This window comes from Balaenoptera acutorostrata, chromosome 10 (assembly GCF_949987535.1).
Source record: "Balaenoptera acutorostrata chromosome 10, mBalAcu1.1, whole genome shotgun sequence".
Lineage (NCBI taxonomy): Eukaryota > Metazoa > Chordata > Mammalia > Artiodactyla > Balaenopteridae > Balaenoptera > Balaenoptera acutorostrata.
This window is the reverse complement of record NC_080073.1, coordinates 42,670,830-42,696,960: the sequence shown is the minus strand read 5'-3', so window position 1 is coordinate 42,696,960 and position 26,131 is coordinate 42,670,830. Positions and strand designations below refer to the sequence as shown.

Here is a 26,131-nt window from a genome sequence, read left to right as displayed (position 1 = left end):
TTTTTTTTTTAAGATTGATTTATTTATTTGGTTGTGCTGGGTCTTAGTTGCGGCAGGTGAGCTCCTTAGTTGCGGCAGCTAGTCTCCTTAGTTGTGGCTCACCGGCTCTTTAGTTGTAGCACGCGGTCTCCTTAGTTGTGGCAGGTGGGCTCCTTAGTTGCGGCTTGCCGGCTCCTTAGTTGCAGCACGTGGGCTCCTTAGTTGTGGCATGCGAACTCTTAGTTGCGGCACACATGTGGGATCTAGTTCCCTGACCAGGGATTGAACCCAGGCCCCCTGTATTGGGAGCACAGAGTCTTCTTATCCACTGCACCACCAGGGAAGTCCCTGATTTACTTAATTCTTTTTTTTATTATTATTATTATTTATTTTAAAAAATTAATTAATTAATTTTATTTTTGGCTGCACTGGGACTTTGTTGTTACGCGCGGGCTTTCTCTAGTTGCAGAGAGTGGGGGCTACTCTTTGTTGCGGTGCGTGGGCTTCTCATTGCGGTGGCTTCTCTTGTTGCGGAGCACGGGCTCCAGGCATGCGGGCTTCAGTAGTTGTGGTTCACGGGCTCTAGAGCACAGGCTCAGTAGTTGTGGCGCGTGGGCTTAGTTTCTCCACGGCATGTGAGATCTTCCCAGACCAGGGATCGAACCCGTGTCTCCTGCATTGGCAGGCGGATTCTTAACCACTGCGCCACCAGGGAAGCCCCCTGATTTGCTTAATTCTTGAATGGAGATATGGAAGTCATTCTAAGGCACACTAAGAACAGTAGATGAGAAGTAAAAAGTGGAGTGACCTTTGCACCAAGTCTGCTCTCTTCAAGACCACCAGTGACCTCCCTGGATGTGTCTCTGTCATCCTGTCTCACCTCAGTGGGATGTAATACAGTAGAACATTTCCCCCTCTGTGAAAGACTGTGCTCTTGGCATGAGACCCCACTCTCCAGGTTTTTTTGCTGCATCTTGGTTTCTTCCTCCCAGTTTACTCCACAAGGTTTTCCTGCTCCACTCCATCTTTGCATACTCTTATCAGGTTGGAAAGTTCTGCTTTAAAGGCAGACCTCAGGGATTGTGTGGGTTTTGTTCCAGACCACTGCAATAAAGTGGATATCGCAATAAAGTGAGTCACAGGAATTTTTTGGTCCCAGTGCATGTAAAAGTAATGTTTACATTATATTGTGGTTTGTTTTGTGCGATAGCATTATGTCTTTTAAAAAATGTACATACCTTATTAAAAAATAATGCTGTTGGAAAAATGGTGCCAATAGACTTGCTCAACGAAGGGTTGCCACAAACCTTCAATTTGTAAAAAGCACAGTATCTGTGAAGTGCAGTAAAGCAGAGTGCAGTGAAACGAGGTTATCCCTGTATTCCTAGTTTGCTCAGAATTTTTATCATGAATGGGTATTGAGTTTTGTTATATGCCTTTTCTGCATCTATTGAGACAATACATGGTTTTTCTCCTTTAATCTGTTAATGTGATGTATTATGTTGATTGATTTTTTAAAAATATTAAACCAACATTGTGTTCCTAGGACAAATTTCATTTGGTCATGATGTACTTTTTTGAATGTATATATTGCTGTATTCATTTGTCAATATCCCTATGTGCCTGAAAGACACTGACCTGTAATTTTCTTTTCTTGTAATGTCTTTGTATTTAATATCAGGTTTATGCTAGCCTCATAAAACAAGCTAGGAAGTGTTCCCTTCTTCCCATTTTCTGAAAGTGTTGTGTATTATTGGTGTTATTTCTTTCTTTATTGTTCAATAGCATTCACCAGTGGTGGTATCTTGACCTAGAGCTTTCTTTGTGGGAAGTTTTTAAATTACAGTTCTATTTCTTTAATGGATATAAGGCTATTCAGATCTTCTGATTTTTTTTTCTGTGTCAGTTTTAATTTGTGTTTTTCGAGGGATTTGTCTACCTTACCTCAGATTCCTTTCTAGACTGCCTTCTCTTTTTTTTCTCTATCCACTTTCCCTAGGTAGGCTCTATCCTCTTTAGTTTAAATATGATACTTTAAAAAATTATAAACATTTCCAACACAGGAGTACAGAGAACATTATTCTAAATACTCAGACCCGCCATCCTGATATAACAGATATTACCATTTAATCTTGTTAATCTCAGCTTTTTTTTTTCTATGTTGCAGATACAGTTGTGCCTCTCCACAATCAGATTCCAGTCCTTCAGTTAAAAAAAAAGCTAGTGTCTCTCCTTGCCTTCATGTTTTCATGCTTTTATTCTATGTATTGTTTATGGATACATACACACTTGTGTGTAGTATTGTGTGTTTTAAATTTTATGTAAAAGACATCTTAATATTCTGCATGTTTTTTCAGTCAGTATTTTGTTTCAAGATTTAATCTATGTCTCTAGAGTTAGTTCATCCATTATAAGTGCTGTATAATTATGACAATATTTAATTATCCATTTTCACATTGATAGAGTTTTAGGTTGTTTTAGATTTTTGTTCCAGTGAACATCCTTGCACCTGACTGTTAGCCTGTGGGAGAAGTGGCATTGCTGGGTCATTGAGTGTACACTCCTCAGCATAAATATATCTTGCCAAATTGCTTGCCAAAATGTTGGTGCCAATTTATATTCCTACCAGAAATGAATGGCATTTCGTATAGCCCTACATCCCTGACAATACTCACTAATGTTAGGCTTTTAAATCTTTGCTAATTTGATATATGGGAAATGGCATCTAATTGTGTTTTTAATTTACGTTTTCCTGAGTTCTGTCCTAGTGAAGCTATTTTTTATCTATTTAAGTTTCCTCTTCTCTGACTGGCTTGCTCACATTATTTGCCAAGTTCCTCTTGGGCTGTTTGTCTTTTTCATATTGTTCTTACTGTTCATATAGTTCTTTTTTTGGGGGGGGGGTCTCAGTTGCTGTGCACAGGCTTTCTCTAGTTGAGGTGAGCAGGGGCTACTCTTCATTGCTGTGTGAGGGCTTCTCATTGTAGTGGCTTCTCTTGCTGCAGAGCACGGGCTCTAGGCTCATGGGCTTCAGTGGCTGCAGCACGGGCTTCAGTAGTTGTGGTGCATGTGCTCAGTAGTTGTGGCGCACGGGCTGTAGGGCGTGCGGGCTCTAGGGCACGTGGGCTTCAGAAGTTGTGGCTTGTGGGCTTAGTTGCTCTGCGGCGTGTGGGATCTTCCCGGACCCGGGATCGAACCCGTGTCCCCTGCACTGGCAGGTGGATTCTTAACCACTGCACCACCAGGGAAATCCCTCATATAGTTCTTTATATAGTCTGGATTATTGATTCTTTGTTAGTTAAATACAGTGCAAATGTCTTCTCCCAGTCTGTGGTTTGTCCTTGTATTTTGTGAGCCTGCCAGACCGCAGATTGTAATTTGGGTTTGAGAATGGACAAGAATGATGATTTGGAAAGTTTAAGGTTGCTTTTACTTTGGTTTCGTCCTATAGCAGCAAAGGAGAGAAATGAGACAAGAGTGTAAGCAGATCATTGGGGTCCCCCACGTACTTGTTGTAGTCAGTGGAGATGTGCCTGAGGCCATGATCATCACAGTTCTCTTGGGGAAACCTAAAGTCACAAAGTTGGCCAGGCCTTGGGCATACAAGTAAATTACATGTGGACTTGGCAAGTGGAGAGGGAGGTGGTTTGGGGGTGATGAGTTGATCAGGAATCTGTGACTTTAGTCAGTGGCAGTGGCCTCCCACCAGCCTCCTACCTCACAGATTTGTTGCAAGGTTCATGTGCAATGATCAATGAGAAAACTCTTTAAAAACCATAATGCAATTTTCCAGTGTAACCCAATTAATAATAGCAGTAATACGGTAGTCCTGAGGTTTGGATGTTTAAGCAGGGGCCACTTGAAGCCGGAGATAAATTATTCTCTTTCAGGAGTCAGTAAAGACCACAGTGCCGATCGGTTTCTTCTTAAACTCATACAATGTCTGATGACATATTTAAAGTTTAGCACCATATGGTGATTTTGTTGTGTTTTCATATGTTGTATGCACAGATGGTTAGAAAATAAAATTACCCACCTCCCACCTCGGCTGGTCTCCTCAGCACCTTCTGGGCCAGAAGCGGGGCAGTTAAAGCATCAAGCTGCCAAGTCCCCCCCTCACAGAGTTGGACCTTGAGTAATTTGTCTCAGGCAAAACGCCGCAGGGCACTGCCCAAGTAGTGTTTTCTGCCTGGGCCTTTTTGCTATTCCCTGTGGAGGAGGAAGGAAATTGAGGCTGTGTCTGGCACCTGCATGATCATAATGCAATTACCCACAAATATCAGGAAGTGAGGGGAGTTCTTAGCAAGTGAACCATAATATACGTTTCATCAGCTTTCAGTTGGCCAGTCAGTCAACAAGTGTTTATGAAGTGCCCAGAGAATGCATCGCATGGCATTTAGTTTTCAGATTTTCTAATCTCTGGAGCATCTGAAAGTAGAGAGTAGATTTCCAGGGCTTATCCTCTCAGATGTAATTTGAAAGGGACAATGAGTTGCTAGTCCAGTATTTTGATTGGAAACTGCCTGATTTATCTGCCTCACATTCCCAGAGGTCTTCTGTTTTGGGTCTAGTTACTGTCATTTGGATTCTTTATCCTGAAGTATTCGCTTCATTTTGATCCCCAACCTGTAATAATAGTGAGTTATTAAACTTGCTAAACAAAATTAAATGTTGTGTTTCTCATTTCTTGGAAATAAAGTGTTGAATCTACTCCACAGAAACCACGACACTCTCTGAAAATAGCAATTTTTTTCAGAAGCAGTAACCATGGTTGCTCTTAATTAGAAGCTGAATTGGTTTCAAATATAAAGTTTTGTTTTCTGATGAAAGGGAGAGAAAGCTGGTCATTCCTGGGGAATTGGTACTTCTCTCTCATTGGGAGGGCAGACAATCAGCTGCCCTAGCTCCCTTCCCTTCTTAACCTCCAAAGTCTTCTTAACTCTCCTTCATCTTCCTTCCCGTGCTGGAGGAAGAACTGTACTTTTGCCTGTTTGTTTCTTCCTTCTTAAAAAAGGTATTTTTAACTTGTACATAAAACTCCATATTCTCCCCTTTAAAAAGGAGAGATACAACATAGATAAGGCTGCAGTCCCCTTTGAATGCCCACTCCCCCCAGGCCCTTCTGGGCAGTGATCCCTATCATTTTCTAGGGTATATCCCTCCAGAGCCTCATCTGTACATTGTCACATGTAACTGTGTTCTCCTGTATCCCTTCTCGTCTGCTTGCCATCCATCCTGCCTGCCAACCCTGAGATGCCCATAGCTCTGCCCAAATGGAGGCAAGAGGTCCTGTTGGGTAAGCCATGGTCATGTGACTGGGTCCACACCAGAGGCCGGCCTAGCTTGAACTTCTAGGTCTTGCTTCCTGGCCAGCTCTGTCTAACTTGACAGGGCTCTGATCCCTGTGTTTGCCCCTCATCAGTAGCTGGCCCTCACTCGCCTTTGATATCGCGAGTCATGGTAAATTTTGCAGTCCTGTAGTGTTCCTTTGCTGGTCTTTGACTAGTTTGCTGTCAGATGGATCTCCTGCTTTGCTTTGTATGGTGGAAGGGCAGAACTCTGCAGGCCACATTTCCCAAGCTCTGGTGTCAGCTGGCGTCTGGCTGGTTTTGGACAGGAAGAATTCTGGCAAGACTGTAGGGGAGGAGGAAGGAAGAAGCCAAAGAATTTCTCTCTCTCTGCCCTGGTTAGTATCTCCTTCATTAATCCAGTTCCATTTGGCCAGACCTGCCTCTTTCAGCTTCTGCAACTGATCTCAGCCTTTGGGTTCAGTTATCTCTGCTTCCTCCCTTTGTTCCTTCAGTCTAGAAGTGGGGGCAGTGTCCCACTCGTCCTAATTTCTGGGTTGTTTCCCTGTCCTCTTGGCTTCTCACTCAATTTAAAATACTTAGAGCATTTGTTAGAAGAACAGCTGGAAATGATGGTTTTTTACACCCTGGAAGTTTATTTTATGATTTCCAAGTTATAGCTGCCAGGACTTCTTGATTCCCTTTCTGCTGAAAGCACTCATCCAAGAAGAGGTTAACACCTAGGGGATTGAGAGGGCTCAGGTGGCCCTAAAATATAAATCCAGATGTTGGTGGGTGGGTTGTTGTTGTTGTTTTTAGGATAAATTGTCTAGTTGGCATATGTGAACTGTAGGTTTAGTTACTTGTGGAACTATGGAAGGATTAAACCAAGTTATGGTGATAGAAAAGAATAGGAATTTTAGAAGCCAAAAGGAGAGTTTAGAGTTCCTCCAGTGAATGTTTTCGATACTCTTGCCCATAGAGAAATCACAGACAAGAAAGTGGGCATTATATATCCAGAATGGGGGTATTTGATCTGGATGATGTAGAACAGTGGTCCCCAACCTTTTTGGCACCAGGGACCGGTTTTGTGGAAGACAATTTTTCCACGGACCGCGGGTTGTGGGGGGATAGTTTCAGGATGATTCAAGCACATTACTTTGTTGTGCACTTTATTTCAGTTATTATTACATTGTTATATATAATGAAATAATTATACAACTCACCATAATGCAGAATCAGTGGGAGCCCTGAGCTTGTTTTCACTTGCCACTCACTGATAGGGTTTTGATATGAGTCTGCAAGCAATTCATTTATTATGGTCCCTGTGCAGTCAGACCTCTCTGCTAATGATAATCTGTATTTGGACCCACTCCCCAGCGCTAGCATCACTGCCTCAGCTCCACCTCACATCATCAGGCATTAGATTCTCATAAGGAGAGTGCAACCTAGATCCCTCGCATGCACAGTTCACAGTAGGGTTTGCGCTCCTATGAGAATCTAATGCCGCCGCTGATCTGACAGGAGGCAGAGCTCAGGCGGTAACGCGAGTGAAGGGGAGCGGCTGTAAATACAGATGAAGCTTCGCTTGCTCGCCCACCTGCCCACCGCTCACCTCCTGCTGTCCGGCCCGGTTCCTAACAGGCCATGGACCTGTACCAGTCCATGGCCTGGGGGTTGGGGACCCCTGATGTAGAAGAGACCAAGAGGTGAACGAGGTGGGCAAAGGCAGCACTGACATGGTGTCTTTTAAATAAATAGGCTATAACAATTTGACCAGCAAATAGAATCTGCTGCCCAGGGGAAAGGGACAGGCTTTGGCATTTTGTAATCTTGTTATAGGTCTTTACTTTGTTCCTTCTGGACAGTAGTGAGTCATCTTATGGCACAAGAGTGAGTTCTGCCCTTGGTCACTGGATGTCTGGGAAACCCAAGGTATAGAATTGATTGGACCATTTCCTGTTCCGTAGAAACTTGGTTCACAGGGACATTGACTCCAGTGGTCCAGCCCATGGTGGAAAGAACTATCCTGACTCCCCACAGTCTGTATTCCAGGGCAGACATTTGTTTTTTGTTAATTTCTGGTAAGACTGTGAAATATTAAGGAGCTTTAAGATTTTTCTAACTTTCTTTTCTTATTGGGTCTTTATTGGAGTATAATTGCTTCACAATACTGTGTTTTCTGTTGCACAGCAAAGCGACTCAGCCATATGCATACACATGTCCCCGTATCCCCTCCCTCTTGAGCCTCCCTCCCATCCTTCCTATCCTATGCCTCTAGGTCATCGCAAAGCACTGAGCCAGTCTCCCTGTGCTATGCTGCTGTTTCCCACCAGCCAACTATTTTACATTCGGTAGTGTATATATGTCGATGCTACTCTCACTTTGCCCCAGCTTTGCCCTCCCACCCCATGTCCTCAAGTCCATTTTCTATGTCTACTTCTTTATTCCTGCCCTGCAGCTAGGTTCATCAGTACTATTTTTTTTTTCTTAGATTCCATATATATGTGTTAGCATACGATATTTGTTTTTCTCTTTCTGACTTACTTCACTCTGTATGACAGTCTCTAGGTCCATCCACCTCACTACAAATAACTCAATTTCATTTCTTTTTATGGCTGAATAATATTTCATTGTATATATATGCCACATCTTCTTTATCTATTCATCTGTCGATGGACATTTAGGTTGCTTCCATGTCCTGGCTATTGTAAATAGTGCTGCAGTGAACATTGCAGTACATGTTTCTTTTTGAATTATGGTTTTCTCAGGGTATATGCCCAGTAGTAGGATTGTGAGTCATATGGTAGTGCTGTTTTTAGTTTTTTAAGGAACCTTCATACTGTTTTCCATAGTGGTATATCAATTTACATTCTCACCAACAGTGCAGGAGGGTTCCCTTTTCACCACACCTTTTCCAGCATTTATTGTTTCTAACTTTTTTGATAATGGCCATTCTGACCGGCGTGAGGTGATACCTCATTGTAGTTTTGATTTGCATTTCTCTAATAATTAGTGATGTTGAGCATCTTTTCATGTGCCTCTTGCCATCTGTATATCTTCCTTAGTGATATCTATTTAGGTCTTCTGCCCATTTTTTAACTGGATTGTTTGTTTTTTTGATATTGAGCTCCATGAGCTGTTTGTATATTTTGGAGATTAATCCTTTATCTGTTGTTTCATTTGCAAATATTTTCTCCCATTCTGAGGGTTGTCTTTTTGTCTTGTTTATGGTTTCCTTTGCTGTGCAAAAGCTTTTAAGTTTAATTAAGTCCCATTTGTTTATTTTTGTTTTTATTTCCATTACTCTAGGAGGTGGGTCAAAGAAGATCTTGGTGTGGTTTATGTCAAAAAGTGTTTTTCCTATGTTTTCCTCTAAGAGTTTTATAGTGTCTGGTCTTACATTTAAGTCTTTAATCCATTTAGAGTTTATTTTTGTGTATGGTGTTAGGTAGTGTTCTAATTTCATTCTTTTACATGTAGCTGTCCAGTTTTTCCAGCACCACTTATTGAAGATGCTGTCTTTTCTCCATTGTATGTTCTTGCCTCCTTTGTCGTAAATTAGATGCCCATATGTGCATGGGTTTACTCTGGGCATTCTATCCTGTACCATTGAACTATATTTCTGTTTTTGTGCCAGTACCATACTGTCTTGATTACTGTAGCTTTGTAGTATAGTTTGAAGTCTGGGAGCTTGATTCCTCCAACTCCGTTTTTTGTTCTCAAGATTGCTTTGGCTATTCAGGGTCTTTTCTGTTTCCATATGAATTATAAGATATTTTGTTCTAATTCTGTGAAGAATGAATGCCATTGCTAGTTTGATAAGGATTACATTGACTCTGTAGATTGCTTTGGGTAGTATAGTCATTTTCACAATATTAATTCTTCCAATCCAAGAACATGATATATTTCTCCAGCTGTATGTCATCTTTGATTTCTTTCATCAGTGTTTTATAGTTTTCTGAGTACAAGTCTTTTGCCTCCTTAGGCAGGTTTATTCCTGGGTATTTTATTGTTTTTCTGGCAGGGGTAAATGGGAGTGTTTCCTTAATTTCTCTTTCAAATTTTTCATCTTTAGTGTATAGGAATGCAAGAGATTTCTGTGCATTAATTTTGCATCCTGCAACTTTACCAAATTCATTGATTAGCTCTAGTAGATTTCTGGTGGCATCTTTAGGATTCTGTATGTATAGTATCATGTCATCTGCAAACAGTGACAGTTTTACTTCTTCTTTTCCAATTTGTATTCCTTTTCTTCTCTGATTGCCATGGCTAGGACTTCCAAAACTATGTTGAGTAATAGTGGTGAGAGTGGACATCCTTGTCTTGTTCCTGATCTTAGAGAAAATGCTTTCAGTTTTTCACCATTGAGAATGATGTGTGCTGTGGGTTTGTCATATATGGCCTTTATTATGTTGAGGTAGGGTCCCTCTATGCCCACTTTCTGGAGAGTTTTTATCATAAATGGGTGCTGAATTTTGTCCAAAGCTTTTTCTGCATCTGTTGAGGTGATCATATGGTTTTTATTCTTCAGTTTGTTAATATGGTGTATCACATTGATTGATTTGCGTATATTGAAGAATCCTTGCATCCCTGGGGTAAATCCCACTTGATCTTGGTGTATGATCCTTTTAATGTGTTGTTGGATTCTGTTTGCTAGTATTTTGTTGAGGATTTTTGCATCTATATTCATCAGTGATATTGGTCTGTAATTTTCTTTTTCTGTAGTATCTTTGTCTGGTCTTGGTATCAGGGTGATGGTTGCTTCATAGAATGAGTTTGGGAGTGTTCCTTCCTCTGCAATTTTTTGGAAGAGTTGGAGAAGGATGGGTGTTAGCTCTTCTCTAAATGTTTGATAGAATTCACCTGTGAAGCCATCTGGTCCTGCACTTTTGTTTGTTGGAAGATTTTTAATCACAGTTTCAATTTCATTACTTGTGATTGGTCTGTTCATATTTTCCATTTCTTCCTGGTTCAGTCTTGGAAGGTTATACCTTTCTAAAAATTTGTCCATTTCTTCCAGGTTGTCCATTTTATTGGCATAGAGTTGCTTGTAGTAATCTCTTAGGATGCTTTGTATTTCTGCGGTGTCTCTTGTAACTTCTCCATTTTCATTTTCATTTTATTGATTTGAGTCCTCTCCCTCTTTTTCTTGATGAGTCTGGCTAATTGTATATCAATTTTGTTTATCTTCTCAAAGAACCAGCTTTTAGTTTTATTGATCTTTGCTATTGTTTTCTTTGTTTCTATTTCATTTATTTCTGCTCTGATCTTTATGATTTCTTTCCTTCTGCTAACTTTGAGTTTGGTTTGCTCTTCTTTCTCTGGTTCCTTTAGGTGTAAGGTTAGATTGTTTATTTGAGATTTTTCTTGTTTCTTGAGGTAGGCTTGTATAGCTATAACCTTCCCTCTTAGAACTGCTTTTGCTGCATCCCATAGGTTTTGGATCGTCGTGTTTTCATTGTCATTTGTCTCTAGGTGTTTTTTGATTTCCTCTTTGATTTGTTCAGTGATCTCTTGGTTATTTAGTAACGTATTGTTTAGCCTCCACGTGTTTGTGTTTTTTACGTTTTTCCCCCTGTAATTCATTTCTAATCTCATAGCATTGTGGTCAGAAAAGATGCTGGATATGATTTCAATTTTCTTAAATTTACCGAGGCTTGATTTGTGACCCAAGATGTGATATATCCTGGAGAATGTTCCGTGCACACTTGAGAAGAAAGTGTAATCTGTTGTTTTTGGATGGAATGTCCTATAAATATCAATTAAATCTGTCTGGTCTATTGTGTCATTTAAAGCTTGTGTTTCCTTATTATTTTTCTGTTTGGATGATCTGTCCATTGGTGTAAGTGAGGTGTTAAAGTTCCCCACTATTATTGTGTTACTGTCGATTTCCTCTTTTATAGCTGTTAGCAGTTGCCTTATGTATTGAGGTGCTCCTATATTGGGTGCATATATATTTATAATTGTTATATCTTCTTCTTGGATTGATCCCTTGATCATTATGTAGTGTCCTTCCTTGTCTCTTGTAACATTCTTTATTTGAAAGTCTATTTTATCTGATATGAGTATTGCTACTCCAGCTTTATTTTGATTTCCATTTGCATGGAATATCTTTTTCCATCCCCTCACTTTCAATCTGTATGTGTCCCTAGGTCTGAAGTGGGGCTCTTGTAGACAGCATGTATATGGGTCTTGTTTTTGTATCCATTCAGCAAGCATGTGTCTTTTGGTTGGAGCATTTAATCTATTCACGTTTAAGGTAATTATCGACATGTATGTTCCTATGACTGTTTTCTTAGTTGTTTTGGGTTTGTTTTTGTAGGTCCTTTTCTTCTCTTGTGTTTCCCGCTTAGAGAAGTTTCTTTAGCATTTGTTGTAAAGCTAGTTTGGTGGTGCTGAATTCTCTTAGCTTTTGCTTGTCTGAAAAGCTTTGACTTCGGCATCGAATCTGAATGAGATCCTTGCTGGGTAGAGTAATCTTGGTTGTAGGCTTTTGTCTTTCATCACTTTAAGTATATCCTGCCACTCCCTTCTGGCCAGCAGAGCTTCCGCTGAAAATCAGCTGATAACCTTATGGGGATTACTTTGTATGTTATTTTTTGTTTTTCCCTTGCTGCTTTTAATATTTTTTCTTTGAATTTAATTTTTGTTCGTTTGATTAATATGCGTCTTGGTGTGTTTTTCCTAATGTTTGTCCTGTACAGAACTCTGTTCTTCCTGGACTTGGGTGACTATTTCTTTTCCCATGTTAGGGAAGTTTTCAACTATAATCTCTTCAAATATTTTCTTAGACCCTTTCTTTTTCTCTTCTTCTTCTGGGACCCCTATAATTCGAATGTTGGTGTGTTTAGTGTTGTCCCAGAGGTCTCTGAGATTGTCTTCAAGTCTTTTCATTCTTTTTTCTTTATTCTGCTCTTATTTCCACCATTTTGTCTTCCAGCTCACTTATTTATTCTGCTTCAGTTATTCTGTTATTGATTCCATCTAGTGTATTTTTCATTTCAGTTATTGTGTTGTTCATCTCTGTTTGTTTGTTCTTTAGTTCTTCTAGATCTTTGTTAAACATTTCTTGTATTTTCTCAGTCAGTGCCTCCATTCTATTTCTGAGATTCTGGATCATCTTTACTATCACTACTCTGAATTCTTTTTCAGGTAGATTGCCTATTTCCTCTTCATTTATTTGGTCTTATAGGTTTTTACCTTGCTCCTTCATCTGTGACATATTTTTTTGCTATCTAATTTTTTTTTGTTTTTTTTTTTATGAGTGGATTGTGTTCCTGTGTTACTGGTTGTTTGGCCTGAGGCTTCCAACACTGGAGTTTGTAGGCTATTGGGTAGAACTGGGTCTTGGTGCTGAGATGAGGAACTCCGTGAGACCTCCCTTGGATGAATATTCCCTGGTGTCTGAGGTTCTCTGTTAGTCCAGTGGTTCAGACTTGGACCTCCCACCACAGGAGCTTCAGCCTGACCCCAGGCTCATGAACTAAGATCCCGCAAGCCGCCTGGGGTGGCAAAAATAAATAAATAAAAAGAAAAAAAAGCAATAACAAAGTAAAAAATAAAGTTAGACTAGGAAACTAACAGATATGTTAGGAAGAATATAAAAATAAAATTATAGATGAATCAACAACTGGAAGGTACATCAGTACCACAATAGTAAAAAAAAGTGGAGGAGGGAAAAGAAAAAAAAAGTGGGGGCAGGGAAGGCCTCGGCTATGGAGGGCGGGGCCTAAGCGAGGGCAAGGTTTGGGTAGTGGGCAGGGCCAATGCTCTGGACCCATGGAGCTGGGAAAGGCCCTGGGGCCTGTTGGGGGTGGGGCTTAGGCTCAAGGAACAGAAGGGACCCAGGTTTGCCCCCCACCTCTGGTGTCAGAGGATAGGGGACCTCACCTGGGAGCCCAGCAGGCTTCCTGGGCTCGAGTGGGTGGGGCAAACGCCCTCTTCTCCTCTCCTCTGGTCTGGGAGGGCCCCTCTCGCCTGCCTCTACTGATCTCCCTGGCCTCCCTCCTATGCCCCCAAGGACCGACGCAGCCTGGAAGGGGGTTTGGAGGGCGGTTACTGGCTTGGGAGCTCAGCAGGGTCCCCATGCCCGAGTGGGCGGGGCAATTGCCCTCTGCTCCTCTCCCGCTCCTCCTGGGTGGCTCCTCCCACCTGCCTCTCCTGATCTCCCCGGCCTCCCTCCTATGCCCCCAGCACTCACACAGCCTGAATGGGGCTTTGGAGGGTGGGTACCGGCTTGGGAGCTCAGCAGGCTCCCCTGCCCGAGTGGGCCAGGCAATCGCCCTCCGCTCCTCTCCCACTCTTCCTGGAGAGTCCCTCCTGCCTGCCTCTCCTGATCTCCCCGGCCTCAGGGGCATCAATCCTGTCTGACCTCCACTTCTCCGCCCTCAGCCCCCCTACGTCCTACTGGTTCACTTTGGGGTTCCTCCCATCTCCTTGGGCATCAGAGTCCCCCACCAGCGGCGGGCAGGTGCCCTAGTTGTGGGGAGACGCTAACTCTGCGTCTTCCCACACCGCCCTCTTGACTCCTCCTTCCCTAACTATATTTTCATAGACAGCTTGGGGTAACATGTGAACTAAGAATATCTTTTCATGTTAATTTCATCTGAAAACAAAAATAGAAATGAATAAGTATATTACATAAATCCAGACTGATTTTTTGACTGTCTCTGTATTGACTTTATTTAAAAACATGGATGGTAACCTAACAGAATGTTAATAGGCAGAAACATTGAACTGGTGCCATTTTGGCAGTTCCAGTGAAGAAACCAAGAGGTAATTAAGTTTTCCCCTTTCTTGTGGAACATGGTTATACAACAGTTACATTATTCTGCCAGCAAAGTAGCCCTAGGAGAATTAAAGCATCACGGGAAGCTGTACTGTAGTGTTGTCCATGGAAGTATTTCAGAACTTTCTACTAATCAAGCACAAATCCCCAACATGGGATTATTATTATTATTATTTTTAGCTCTTGAAAATTAAAAAGAAAAAGAAAAATCTGTGAAGGAAATGTTTTTCATCTATGGGTTAAGCAGTACTCAAGAGAAAGCTGTATCCTAAAGGGTGAGTGTTTTAGTCAGGATTCTTGGCTACCAGGGACTGAAACCCAGCTCAGACCAGTTTAAGCAAAAAAGGAGGTTTTGTGTGTTTTTACAAATCCTGGTGTAACTCACAGAACCAAAGGAAATGTTGTAGGAATGGGGCCCACTGGGAATTGGGCCCACGTCCTTGGAGCACATCAGTATCCCTAGTCTCTGCCTCCCATTTCTGCATCTGTCCACATGCCAGCTGTATTTTCTTAGACATCTCCATCAGGTGCTCCCTCTGTGGCCAGAGGGGTGGGTTTTGTGATTCGCCGTCCGCAGCAGGACCATGTGAAGTAGGGGGAGGAGCATTTTCCCAGAAGAAGGGGAGGGTGCTGTTTGGAAAGATGAAACACTTTGGGTAGGACACATTTAGCAAGAGGAAAAGAGACCTCAGGTCTGAAAGATCAACTGGATTGGGTTATGTTTTGACAACTTCCTAAAACTACATAGACTAGATATTCCTAGGGAATGTTAGAATCTTTTTAAAAGACATGTACACACACACACACACGTACTTACATATTTTGTACACATGTCCATGATATGTTAAATGAAAAAAAGCAGGTCATAAAATAGTGTATGACAGGTTCTATTTCCATAAAAACAAACCAGCCAGCTCCTGTATATGTATATATATGTTTGTGTATCTGTGTTTGAGTGAGGAGAAAGGTGTGGAAGGATACACTTGCTTTTTGGTTACATCAAGGAGTTGAGAATAGGAGTCGGGGCTGGGGGAGATGATCAGCTTTGCCTTTATATATCATGTATTGTGTCATTTCTCTTATTAAAATAAGCTTGTATTATGCTCGTAATTTGAGAAACAACCAATTAAGGAAAAAGAAGAGGAGGCTATTCCGGCTGACCTCAGGAGCGTGGATGCAGGGATTGAATGTGATAGCTTGGGAGTCATGTCATTTTTTTTTTTTTTTTTTGGCCGTGCCGCATGGCTTGCGGGATCTTAGTTCCCTGACCACGGATTGAATCCGGGCTCTCGGCAGTGAGAGCGCGGAGTCCTAACCGCTGGACTGCGAGGGAATTCCCCGGGAGTCATGTTATCTTAGGCTGGCAGGCCAGGGCATTCCACTCTTCCCAGATGCCCAGGACTGGGAAGCACGGCAGAGGATGTGGCAAACCAGACTGGAGCAGCAGCAAACTGGAGAGATCCACAGCACTGTTGTTCACCAAGTCTGTATCCCGTACAGAAAGCAGACCTGAGTGGATCAGACCTACCACCTCCCCTGATATGGCAAAATCTACTGGGCAGGGCCCTTCCTACCCAGCACACAGATGGCTGCTTCTGCTCATGGACTACCCCTGCTCCAGTCAGCCATGGCAAGAACAGCTGGGCTACTTTCGAACGAAGCACCTGATGTGAGCCACTAGTTACGCACAAAAGAAGAACTGATGGGCCCCTTCCATGGAAAAGAAGGCCAAACGGCTGGCCCTTTGAGCCTCATGGTCTGTTCGGTTTGGTTAAGAACTTCCAATGCCTGGCACCAACCTGCTACAGAGGCTCTTATCATAAGTAACACACCCTTAGGAATGTACATGGATGAGGATGTGTGTGAGGTCAAGGGGTCTCCTTGCCTCTTGTCACAGAGCCACCATAATGAATGTGGCCAAAGAGACACAGGCTGAGGTCCTGACGAGGGAATTGGTGATGTGCAATGTTGTGAGGTGCTGAAGATCAAGCAGACGACAGCAGCTGCCCCTGCAGCCAGCCCTGCCATTTACTGGGTGCCTGTACTGTGCTGGGTGTACCACATACATCTTAGTGTGTAATGCTCAACGATTTGGGTGGCTGCTTTCAGTCAGAGTTGATAGTTGGGACTCAGTGTAAGTGACGTGCCTCAGGTCCCACTGCCAGTAAATGGCAGGTTTGGGTTAGGACATTTCCCCCCAAACCACACAGCCTCCCGAGGAGCGAGCCTTTGTTGCATTTCCCACTCACTAGCCAAAGGAGTTAGAGCAGCTCTGATTTTAGATGCATGGTCTTCGTTCTTGAGATGGAATTGTTCCATCAGAACTAAAACCTAATTAAAAAATAATAATGTGCAGAATGGAAGGACGATATAAGGCAAGTGTCTTCTGCCACTGGGAGGGCCGTGCCTGTTCTCTTACTGCCACCTGCTAAGAGGGACTAGGGAGAGAACGGATCTGGGCACTGGGATTCGAGTGTGAATCCAGTTTGGGACACTAAATTGTAGGTGCTTATGGACTTGAGGCAGAGGTGGCCATGGGTGATACTCATTTGCATCTCAGAGAGTCTTTGAACAACGCAGAAAGATGGAAGAAAACTCTAGGTGCACAATGAAAAAAAAACCACACAGAAATAATATGATCCCAATTGTTAAAAATTGGATATAAATTTACCAAATAACATTTATGTATGGCTATATGGTAGAATTAAGTGTATTTTATTTTCTTCCGAATATTTTTCTCTATGTACCAAAGCTATTTGTAGTGAACATGCATTATTTCAATAATCAGGGGGAAAAGTTATTTATAAAAGAAAATGAGACCTGTTTCTTCAGTGGAAAATGTTCCATCATGATATGGGTGGGTGATGAGGTAGTGCCAATAAGTGTGTCTGAGTGTCCATCACTATCCAAGATGTATGTGAACAGAAGCTCAGGTTCTCTGCATGACTACAAACAAACAAACACACAAACAAACAAACCCAGCTTGTGGCAGTTGACAGATCAGGAGCTTGATAGGAAGTAAGAAGGCCAGCTGTAAAGGGTTGTTTTCTAGAAATACTGGAGCCTCCTCCAGCCATCCTCATCCACAGGCAAGCTTCAGAAATATGGCTCTGGGAGAAGCTGTGTTTATGGCTTTGTGGCTGAAAATCAGCATTAGAGAAGGGTAGGAGTCTAAGTTTTCAAAGCAGGTGTCCTTCCTGGCAGTGGGTAGAGAGCCCGGCCTTCTGAGTCTGTCCCTTGATGCCACAGCTTGTGTTTCAAGCCATTGTTCCCATTCATGGCATGTAAGTTAGGTTGAGAGAACTTGCTATTGAAGCTGCCAGCTGAGCTGTGACTGGTCATCCATTTGCAGAAATGAGAGCCTATCCTGGTCTGAAGTAATTGCTTCTGGTGTGACCTAGCTAGGCTGCTTACTCTTGTTGGTCCATCGTTGCTTGGACTGTCAAATAAAGGAGTGGGGATGGAGGATATATTTCAAAAGCTTCTTCGAGCTCTGAGATCTTAGGATCCTCTGTTGTTTGGAAAATGGAAATATCTTATAGGAGGTGATTCAAAGTGGCTTATTGTACACTTGAAAAGTGGCTAGTGTGACTGAGGAACTGAATTTTAAATTTTAATTAATTTAAGTTTAAATTTATATAACCACATGTGGCTAGGGGCTACCCTATTGGACAGCACAACTCCTTAATTGGAAAATCTAACATGAGGTGAGCATTTTGAATGCCTATATATATTTTTATATATTTTACCTATTTTTGAAATTGAAAGAAACTTTTTATAATTTCAGAAAAACCCTTTGGGTTCATTACACACAATACAGACAAGAAGAAGAAGAAAGTAAAAAATAGTCACGAAAATACCTACTCAGAGATAACTGCTATTGGCACCTTGGTGTATAACCTTCTAAATTCTCTTCTGTGCTTATGTCTTAGGTAGCCAGCTGGCTTTCAAAAGCATAGTTTGAAATCATCCAGGAAAGGGATAAGACGTGTTAGAAGGAGAGAATGCCTGCTTATTTCCCAGAAGAGAATACTGATAAAGACTTTAGCAATCTGCCACGGCTGATGTTTCTTTTCTGGGTGCTAGGTTATCAATCCCATGGGATGGGATGCATTTGGATTACCTGCCGAAAATGCTGCGATCGAGAGGAATCTACATCCAGAAAGTTGGACACAGAGGTATGTGTTTACAGGCATATTCAAGCATTTGTATACAGAACCCTTAAGCAATTTTTTTTAACCTGTGCACAAGAAATAGAAAGTAAAGCAAACAAAACATTGCAGTCTGCCAAGCAGTAAACAGGATTGTCTGTATTTGGTGTTTGCCTTTTAGCACGCTGTATTCTTATCTAAGAAATAACAAAGAGGGTTTGGATATTCATTCATGTGTTCATTTTGATGCTTTGTTATTTACAGTTATTCTTCCTTTGAGTATTTACATTTGGAAGGAAAAAGGAGAAGGAAAGGGTGACATTTGTTAAATTTCTACAGTGCTCTTCATCTTCCTGACCATAGTTTGAGCCATATTCAAATTCCACATTATAATTTTCTCTGCAAATTCTGTTAATTTTTTGCCTTCACCATTTTGAAGCAAGAGGAACTTAGATATTCACCGAGGAAATATATGGCCAATTTATTCTGGGTGTGGCTTTCTCCAAGGAGGACATACTCCCAGTACCCCCTGTGCCTCAGGCTTCCATGTACTTGTGGGCCAGCAGTGCCCATCCCTCTCCCTCCTGGTAAAGCCTTGAGGGCCTTATACCAGAACCCAGCAGAATGTTCTGGGCTCACTCCAGCCCCTTTCACAAAGCCTTTCCTCACCCTACCCCTCAGAGGTAGAGAGGGCAGTTCAAAGTCTATCCCCATTGTCTTTCACCTCCCTTTGCTTTATCTTACCCAAGGCTACATTGTAAAAAGAAATATCTTCTGCACCATCTACTTGTCTTTTTTCTTCCTAATCCCTAGTTTCCACTTTTCCAATTATGGTTAATTCTAGAGTAATGGGCGTGATGAAAAAAAGGAGGAAATAATGATTTAAATAAAATGAGTCAAATATGGTATAAATTTGATGTAAGCTAGGCCAGGGATTGGCAAATTCCATGGGCCAAATTTGGCCCTGCCTGATTTTGTAAATAAAGTTTTATTGGAAGACAAGCCACACCCATTTGTTTATATATCGGTCATGGCTGCTTTCATGATACAATGGCAGAACTGAGTAGTTGTGACAGAGACCATATGGCTCACAGAGCTGAAAACATTTACCATCTGGCCCTTTACAGAAAGTTTGCCAACTCCTCCAAGGAGGAGTAGTAAGCATAGCAGTAAAGAAGATGGCCCCTGAATCAGGCCATATAGGTACAAATCCTGCCTTTCCTTCTTCCTAGCCATTCACCTTGAGCAAATTACCTAACCTCTCTGCGCCTCAGTTTATTTATCTGTAAAGGAGGGATAGTCATAGTTCCTACCTCTTATGAATGGATAAAGATTAAGCACTGTCTTAGTCAGCTGCTATAACAAAAATACCATAGTCTGGGTGGCTTATAAACAACAGAAATGTATTTCTCACAGTTCTAGAGGCTGGGAAGTCCGAGATCAAGGCACTTGCAGATTTGGTGTCTGGTGAGGACCAGCTTCTTGGTTCATAGACAGCTGTCTTCTCTCTGTGTCTTGACATGGTAGAAGGGGCAAGCTTGCTCTCTGGAGGCTCTTTTATAAAGGCACTAATCTGGTTACCTCTCACAGTACCTTTGGTTACCTCAAAATACCATCACGTTGGAGATAAGGTTTTAACATAACAATATGAGGGGGACACAAACATTCAGTCTGTTGTAAGCACTTTTCGGCAAAATGCTTAACATGAGGCTTGGAATTAAAATAAGCTATTGTTAGCTAATCAGAGATCACCTAGAGAACTTCTTCATGGTTTTTCATATTTTCAGTCTGCTTGAACTGAAAGGGGACACAGTAGAAATGAATTAGCCCTTTTTCTTTAAAAAGAAAAAAGAGGACCTAGAGATTATCATATTAACTGAAGTAAGTCAGACAGAGAAAGACAAATATCATATGATATCACTTACGTGTGGAATCTAAAAAAATGATACAAATGAACTTATTTACAAAACAGAAATAGACTCACAGACATAGAAAACAAATTTATGGTTACCAAAGGGGATAGTGGGGTGGAGCAGGGGGGAATAAATTAGGAGTTTGGGATTAACATATACATATTACTGTATATAAAATAGACAAACAACAAGGACCTATTGTATAGCACAGGGAACTATACTCTGTCTTGTAATAACCTATAATGGAAAATAATCTGAAAAATATATTTATATGTATATATGTATAACTGAATCACTTTACTATATATTTGAAACTAACACAACACTGTAAATTAAGTATATTTCAATAAAAGTTAAAATTTTTTTAATTTAAAAAATTTAAATAGAAAAAAGTAAATAATATTTTCTTATTTCATATTATATTAAAGTTGATTAATTTACTTCTCTCCTCTTTTCCAATTGTTGGAGAGTTTTCGGATTTAGGTTTTGATTGACAGAGCACTGTATGGCTCCTCTTGGATTCCCGCAATTTGTATGTTAAGATTTTTCTTTTCAGTCGCTTTTAAATTTGTAAATGCTTGGCTTAAATTTGTGCAGAATACAGGCATATGGATGGGCCAGGAGTGCACAAATCAGAAGGGTTGCCTTCCTGAATGGCCAGGGAAAGGGTTAGTCCCCAGGACCAAAGACTATCATGGTTTTTAGTGGATTTTGCACAGGTCCAAAGAATAGATGTCTTCTACTAGGCAGGTATTTTCACTGATTCTTAGTAATTAATTTTTTCGCCAGGGCGAAACAACACTTAAAGCCCTTTGGAATAATCTAGACTTTTCCAGTTTCCTTTTCATATTCTCAAAGTGTAGTTTGTTTATGGCTTTTCCTGTTTCTAAAATCCAAACTCTTTTCCCTTTGTTTTGCAGTAATATTAGACACATGAGGAAACAACTTGATCGACTGGGCCTGTGTTTCAGCTGGGATAGGGTAAGTCACCTTTTTCCTGGAAGGTCTTTATTTTAACCAAGGTCCTGATTGAATGCGGGATTGTGCACATTTACTTTATCTTCCTTCTCTTCAGTTTGGGAGGAAGGAGGAAAAGAAGGGTGGCAGAAAGCAGGAGGGAAGGATTAGCACTCCACAAATAAAAAAGTATCCCCAGTGGATAATTTGCCTGCAAACAAGTAATTTTCTGTGGGATTAAGCTAAGAGAGTTAACTTCTTTTTTTTTTTTTTTCATTTTAAACAAGAAGTTTATTTAAACAACAAGACGCTTGACTTGAAGGGAAAACTATCTAGGATTCGTTTCTTTTAGAGTAATTTATCCCTACTTAAAGACAGATTGCCCTACGTGTAACAGCTACGTACAAAAAAGTTATAAAATTGTCCTTGGTTTTACAATGATAAATGAAAAACATTAAAATTCTCCAATCGAACAAGGTATGCAAGAATTTTTATGTTGTTCTTTTTTTGTTAAACAGTGAGAGCAAAATAACTTACTGGAATATAAAGATAAGAGCGGATGAGCATGCCACTAATGGAGAAAAGGGGGTATCTTCACAGAACCAGTATTTTTCCCCATTCCATCTCCATTTGATGTCGATCAAAACATACCGTTGGCCATTTAGTTAAAAAAAAAATGCAATATGCTTGTGCACATACACCAGTTACTTTATGTACAATAAAGGAATGGGGAAGGGGAAAATGAAAGAATAGAGAAACTATACTGTAGTAGTCAGGATGTGGTGGAACCAAATTGCGGTTTTCTAATTGAGAATGTCTTCTTGGTCTGGAGGAACAGAATTCTGGAGTAAAGTAGCAGGTTCCCTTTTTAGTAGACACCTCCTGTCTGCTGCTGGAACACATCAATTGTATCTTCATCCTCCATTTCCAACTGTGCAGGTGTGTCTGTTTCATTGATTGGCTGCCCGTCAAATCGGAATCTGATCTGCCTCATTGACAAACCCTGTCGTTCACAATAGGCTTTCATTAGTTTACTAAGTGGTGTATGCCTCTTAATCTTAAACTGCACCACAGAACCATCCTGCCCCGCCACCTTCAAATTAATATGATCGTTGTTCTCAGTCTTGACTCCTTCCTTGGGCTTTTCGTCGGCCATGGCGAGCGCCGGAGTCTCCTCAGCTGCCGCTTCACAAAAGAGGTACCAGGTCCGCACCGAACGAGCACACAAGCAGCACCAGGAGCGGCAGAAGAAGGAGGCGGCAGCGGTGGAGGAGGGAGAGGGCGCGCGCACGTCGTGCGCTCCCTCCCCCCATCCTGCGTGCGCGAGCCGAGAGTTAACTTCTTATTTAACTTCACAGTTGGCTATTATTTATGTGTGGCAAAAGCTTTGCACAAGGATTTCTCGTGTTCTCAGCAATAGTTTAAAAAGACTATTGGAATCTATGTAAAAGTGATTAAATATCAACCTATGTGGTCCCTTTAGGTGATTAGGTGTAGGTTGATGGATCATTTATCTCTTTTGTTCCATGTTTGGAATTGAGGCATATAACAAATAGCCTTTTGGTATAAAATGTTTTCAAACTGTGTATTAAACCACTGGAGAATTCCAGACCTGGGTGGAGCTCAGTGAAGACCACCTGGGTGTTAGGAACACCTGCACTAAATATGGCTGAGCCCTTTAAAGCTCTGGCCAAAGACCACCCCTTAGACATTGATGAGTGGTCTGTTAGGTAAGATGAACTCTTGCTTGTCCTCTCCACAAACCAATGTTGTGATCTCTCTTAGCATCCCATTAACTCCACAAAATGCTTTTCATTGCTGGGTCTGTCAAGTTCAAGTTCACATCCTTTTACTCATGCGAAGCACCTGGAACAAACCCAAATGTAATCACCTTCTCCTCCTCCCCCATAATTTCTTAAATGATTGCAATTTGATGAGTACAGTAAAAAAGAGTGAAAATCAAACACGTTTAAACAGTCCCTGCTTTTTTCTTTTTTTCTTTTTTAGCTTCTTTAGATAAGGTCATGGGTTGAATCAAGTTCTTATTGTAGCACTGATGCCATTTTTATCACTAACTTGCAAGGTCACCAGGGTTTCATTTGGTAGAGGTGTGAAAAAGTCCTGGTGCCTGAGTCAAGTTGTCCTGAGGTGCCAGTGGGGAAGTGCTGATGGAGAATGAAATGCATTCTAATGTGGAGAGAACTGAGTAATGCCCTCAGCTCTCCAGAGATGCGTTGGTAAATTCCTTGAGAGCAGAGATGGGCTTGTTAACCCTCTAGGATGAGAACTAGCCTAGTCCTATGCAGGAACAGCAACCATAAATAGTTCAAAAATTAATGGATTGTTTTCCTGGTTATCATAGAAGATTAGAAAATACAGAAAAGTATAAGGAAGAACATAATGTGGTTAATGTGGTTAATTTAACGTCCTTGTATGGTTCCTTGTAGTCTTTTATTCTGGAATATTATATAATTTACTTTTGCAAAAAAGAATTCATAATTTGTGTTTTTTATTTTGCTTTTTTTTACCTGCTATTCATGAACATTTTCCCAGTTTATTAAATACTCTTTGGAAAAAGTGACTTTTTATAGCTGTATAGTTTTCCATCCTATGAATGTATCATAATTTATGTAACCTACCCCTTATTATCGTACGTTTAGATAGATTCTAATGTTTCTCTGTTATAAATATAGGTTCTCAATCCCTCTTGTAAAAATCTGAAGTCCAGAAAGCTGTAAACACGAAAAGTTTTTCCATAACTCATTTGACTGCAAAACCTGACCTGAACTGATGTTTATCTCACTTAGAATGAATATTCATATATTTTACTCTACGAATAGTGATGTAATTGATTACCAGGTGCTCTCCCAGACCTAGTTAGGTAAATATACTGTTACCTTTTCATATCCAAAAAGGTCTTAGTTCTGAAGCACCACAGTTGGACCACAAGCATTTCAGATAAGGGATTTTGAACCTGTTAGTGCAGGATTGTAGATAAATGTCATCACCCCTGCTGTCAGTGTCTAATAGTTACTGAACAATTCCCATGGGCCAGGCACCCGTAATTCTCTCTTCAGATCTCCAGAAATCTCTAAAATGTGGGTGATTTTATTGACATCATTTTATTGCTGGTCACCCAAGTGGTAGGGCTGGGCTAATCCACTGGCCAATTTATGACTGCTGTGCTCACCTCCCGCACTTGGAGCAGATACTTTAGTACACATATTTTGTTTCCTTAATATGACTTCTCAAAAAACCATGAGCAAGTTTAAAGCTTACAGTACTTGAATTTAAAGATACTTAAAGGTATAATTTGCTTATGTTACTTTGCTATTGCCAAATTATCCTCCATAAAGGTTATACATATTTATACTCCCAAGTTATTATATAGTTGTTTTCACCTGTACTTCTTTTGCTGTTAGTGATGAGTTTTTCCGTGCTTTTAACGAATGTTTGAATTTGGGGAGGGAGGGTGTGTGTGAATAATCTAATCATGTCTTTTGCCCATATGGTTAGAGGGTGTTTGTCCTTTTCTTAATGATTTTCATTTTGTTACAAATATTTTCCCTCAATTTATCATTTGCCTTGCATTTTGTTTGTAGTGGGATTATTGTTAGCACACAAATATGTACTTGGAAAGACCTTTCAGATAAATACATTTTTACTCTCAATCTTGTGTTTAATTTTGCATTTAACTCAACTGGAATTATTTTAGTATATGATATAAGATAAGGAATTCCTCCTTTTTCTGAATAACCAATTGTTTCTGTCTTTGATTTTCAAACATTCTTTTCCTCATTGATTTAAAAGGCTACCTTTATTATAACCATCTTCTTTTACACTTATTATACAGTAAGTTCTGTTTCTGTTCATTTGATCCATTTATTACTATGTCATTACTAAGCTATTTTTAGTTACAGTTGCTTTATAATTGGCTCTAATACCAGGTAACAGAAGTTTCTTCTTATGGTCTGATACTGACAGTGCCATCCCTACTATCTTGTGTTTCTGTTTCCTTGATATATTTTGCCCATTTGAAAAAAATTTTATCCTTTATTTGTTGAATTCTTTTGGTGCATCACTTGTGGATACAATTAATTAAAAAAATTAAAAGATGGACAAAGCATATGGGGGAAACCTTCTTTTGGCTAATCTAGAGTCTTTGTCTTTAACAGGGAAGTGTAAGCTATTTGTATTTGTTTTTATAACTAGTATAGCAATTCTTTATTGTGCTAAAAGATAGCTGTAAGGGTCTTAAACCACGTGTTTAGTATCAACATAAAAAATAAAACAGAACATATGTTTTTGCCTCCCATGTATCAATAAGGTAAGGAGATTAGCTGGCAGCATTGGGTCTTCATTGCTGCGCATGGGCTTTCTCTAGTTGCAGCGAGCAGGGGCTACTCTTTGTTGTGGTTAGTGGGCTTCTCATTGTAGTGGTTTCTCTTGTTGCGGAGAATGGGCTGTAGGTGCATGGGCTTCAGTAGTTGCAGCACGTGGGCTCAGTAGTTGTGGCTCGTGAGCTCTAGAGCGCAGGCTCGGTAGTTGTGGCACATGGGCTTAGTTGCTCTGCGGCATGTGGGATCTTCCTGGATCAGGGACCGAACCCATGTCCCTTGCATTGGCAGGTGGATTCTTAACCACTGTGCCACCAGGGAAGTCCCACACTTTCCACTTTCTAAATCTATTTTCCAGAGGTTTTTTTGGGTATGTTCTGAGATTTTAGGCCTAATTTCTTCTTCTTCTTCTTCTTCTTCTTTTTTAAAATTAATTAATTAATTTATTTATTTATTTTTGGCTGTGTTGGGTCTTCGTTTCTGTGCGAGGGCTTTCTTTGGTTGCAGCAAGTGGGGGCCACTCTTCATGGCGGTGCACGGGCCTCTCATTATCGCAGCCTCTCTTGTTGCGGAGCACAGGCTCCAGACGTGCAGGCTCAGTAGTTGTGGCTCACGGGCCTAGTTGCTCTGCGGCATGTGGGATCTTCCCAGACCAGGGCTCGAACCCGTGTCCCCTGCATTGGCAGGCAGATTCTCAACCACTGCGCCACCAGGG

General features: G+C 40.9%; 2 protein-coding genes across 4 annotated transcripts in view; one reads left to right on the top strand and one right to left on the bottom strand.

Annotated features, from left to right (window-relative positions):
* Positions 1-26,131, top strand: part of LARS2 (leucyl-tRNA synthetase 2, mitochondrial) — a 268,263-nt gene that overhangs the window by 119,962 nt on the left and 122,170 nt on the right. For all 3 annotated transcript variants that reach the window (XM_007168883.2, XM_057554822.1, XM_007168882.2), the window contains 2 exons: positions 18,145-18,236; positions 21,043-21,103. In XM_007168883.2, coding sequence (XP_007168945.1) covers positions 18,145-18,236; positions 21,043-21,103 — 153 coding nt within the window. The remainder of the gene's footprint in view (positions 1-18,144; positions 18,237-21,042; positions 21,104-26,131) is intronic.
* Positions 21,764-22,384, bottom strand: LOC130709051 (small ubiquitin-related modifier 2). The gene has a single exon (XM_057554823.1). The coding sequence runs from the start codon at positions 22,233-22,235 to the stop codon at positions 21,948-21,950; it is 288 nt and encodes a 95-aa protein (XP_057410806.1). The 5' UTR covers positions 22,236-22,384; the 3' UTR covers positions 21,764-21,947.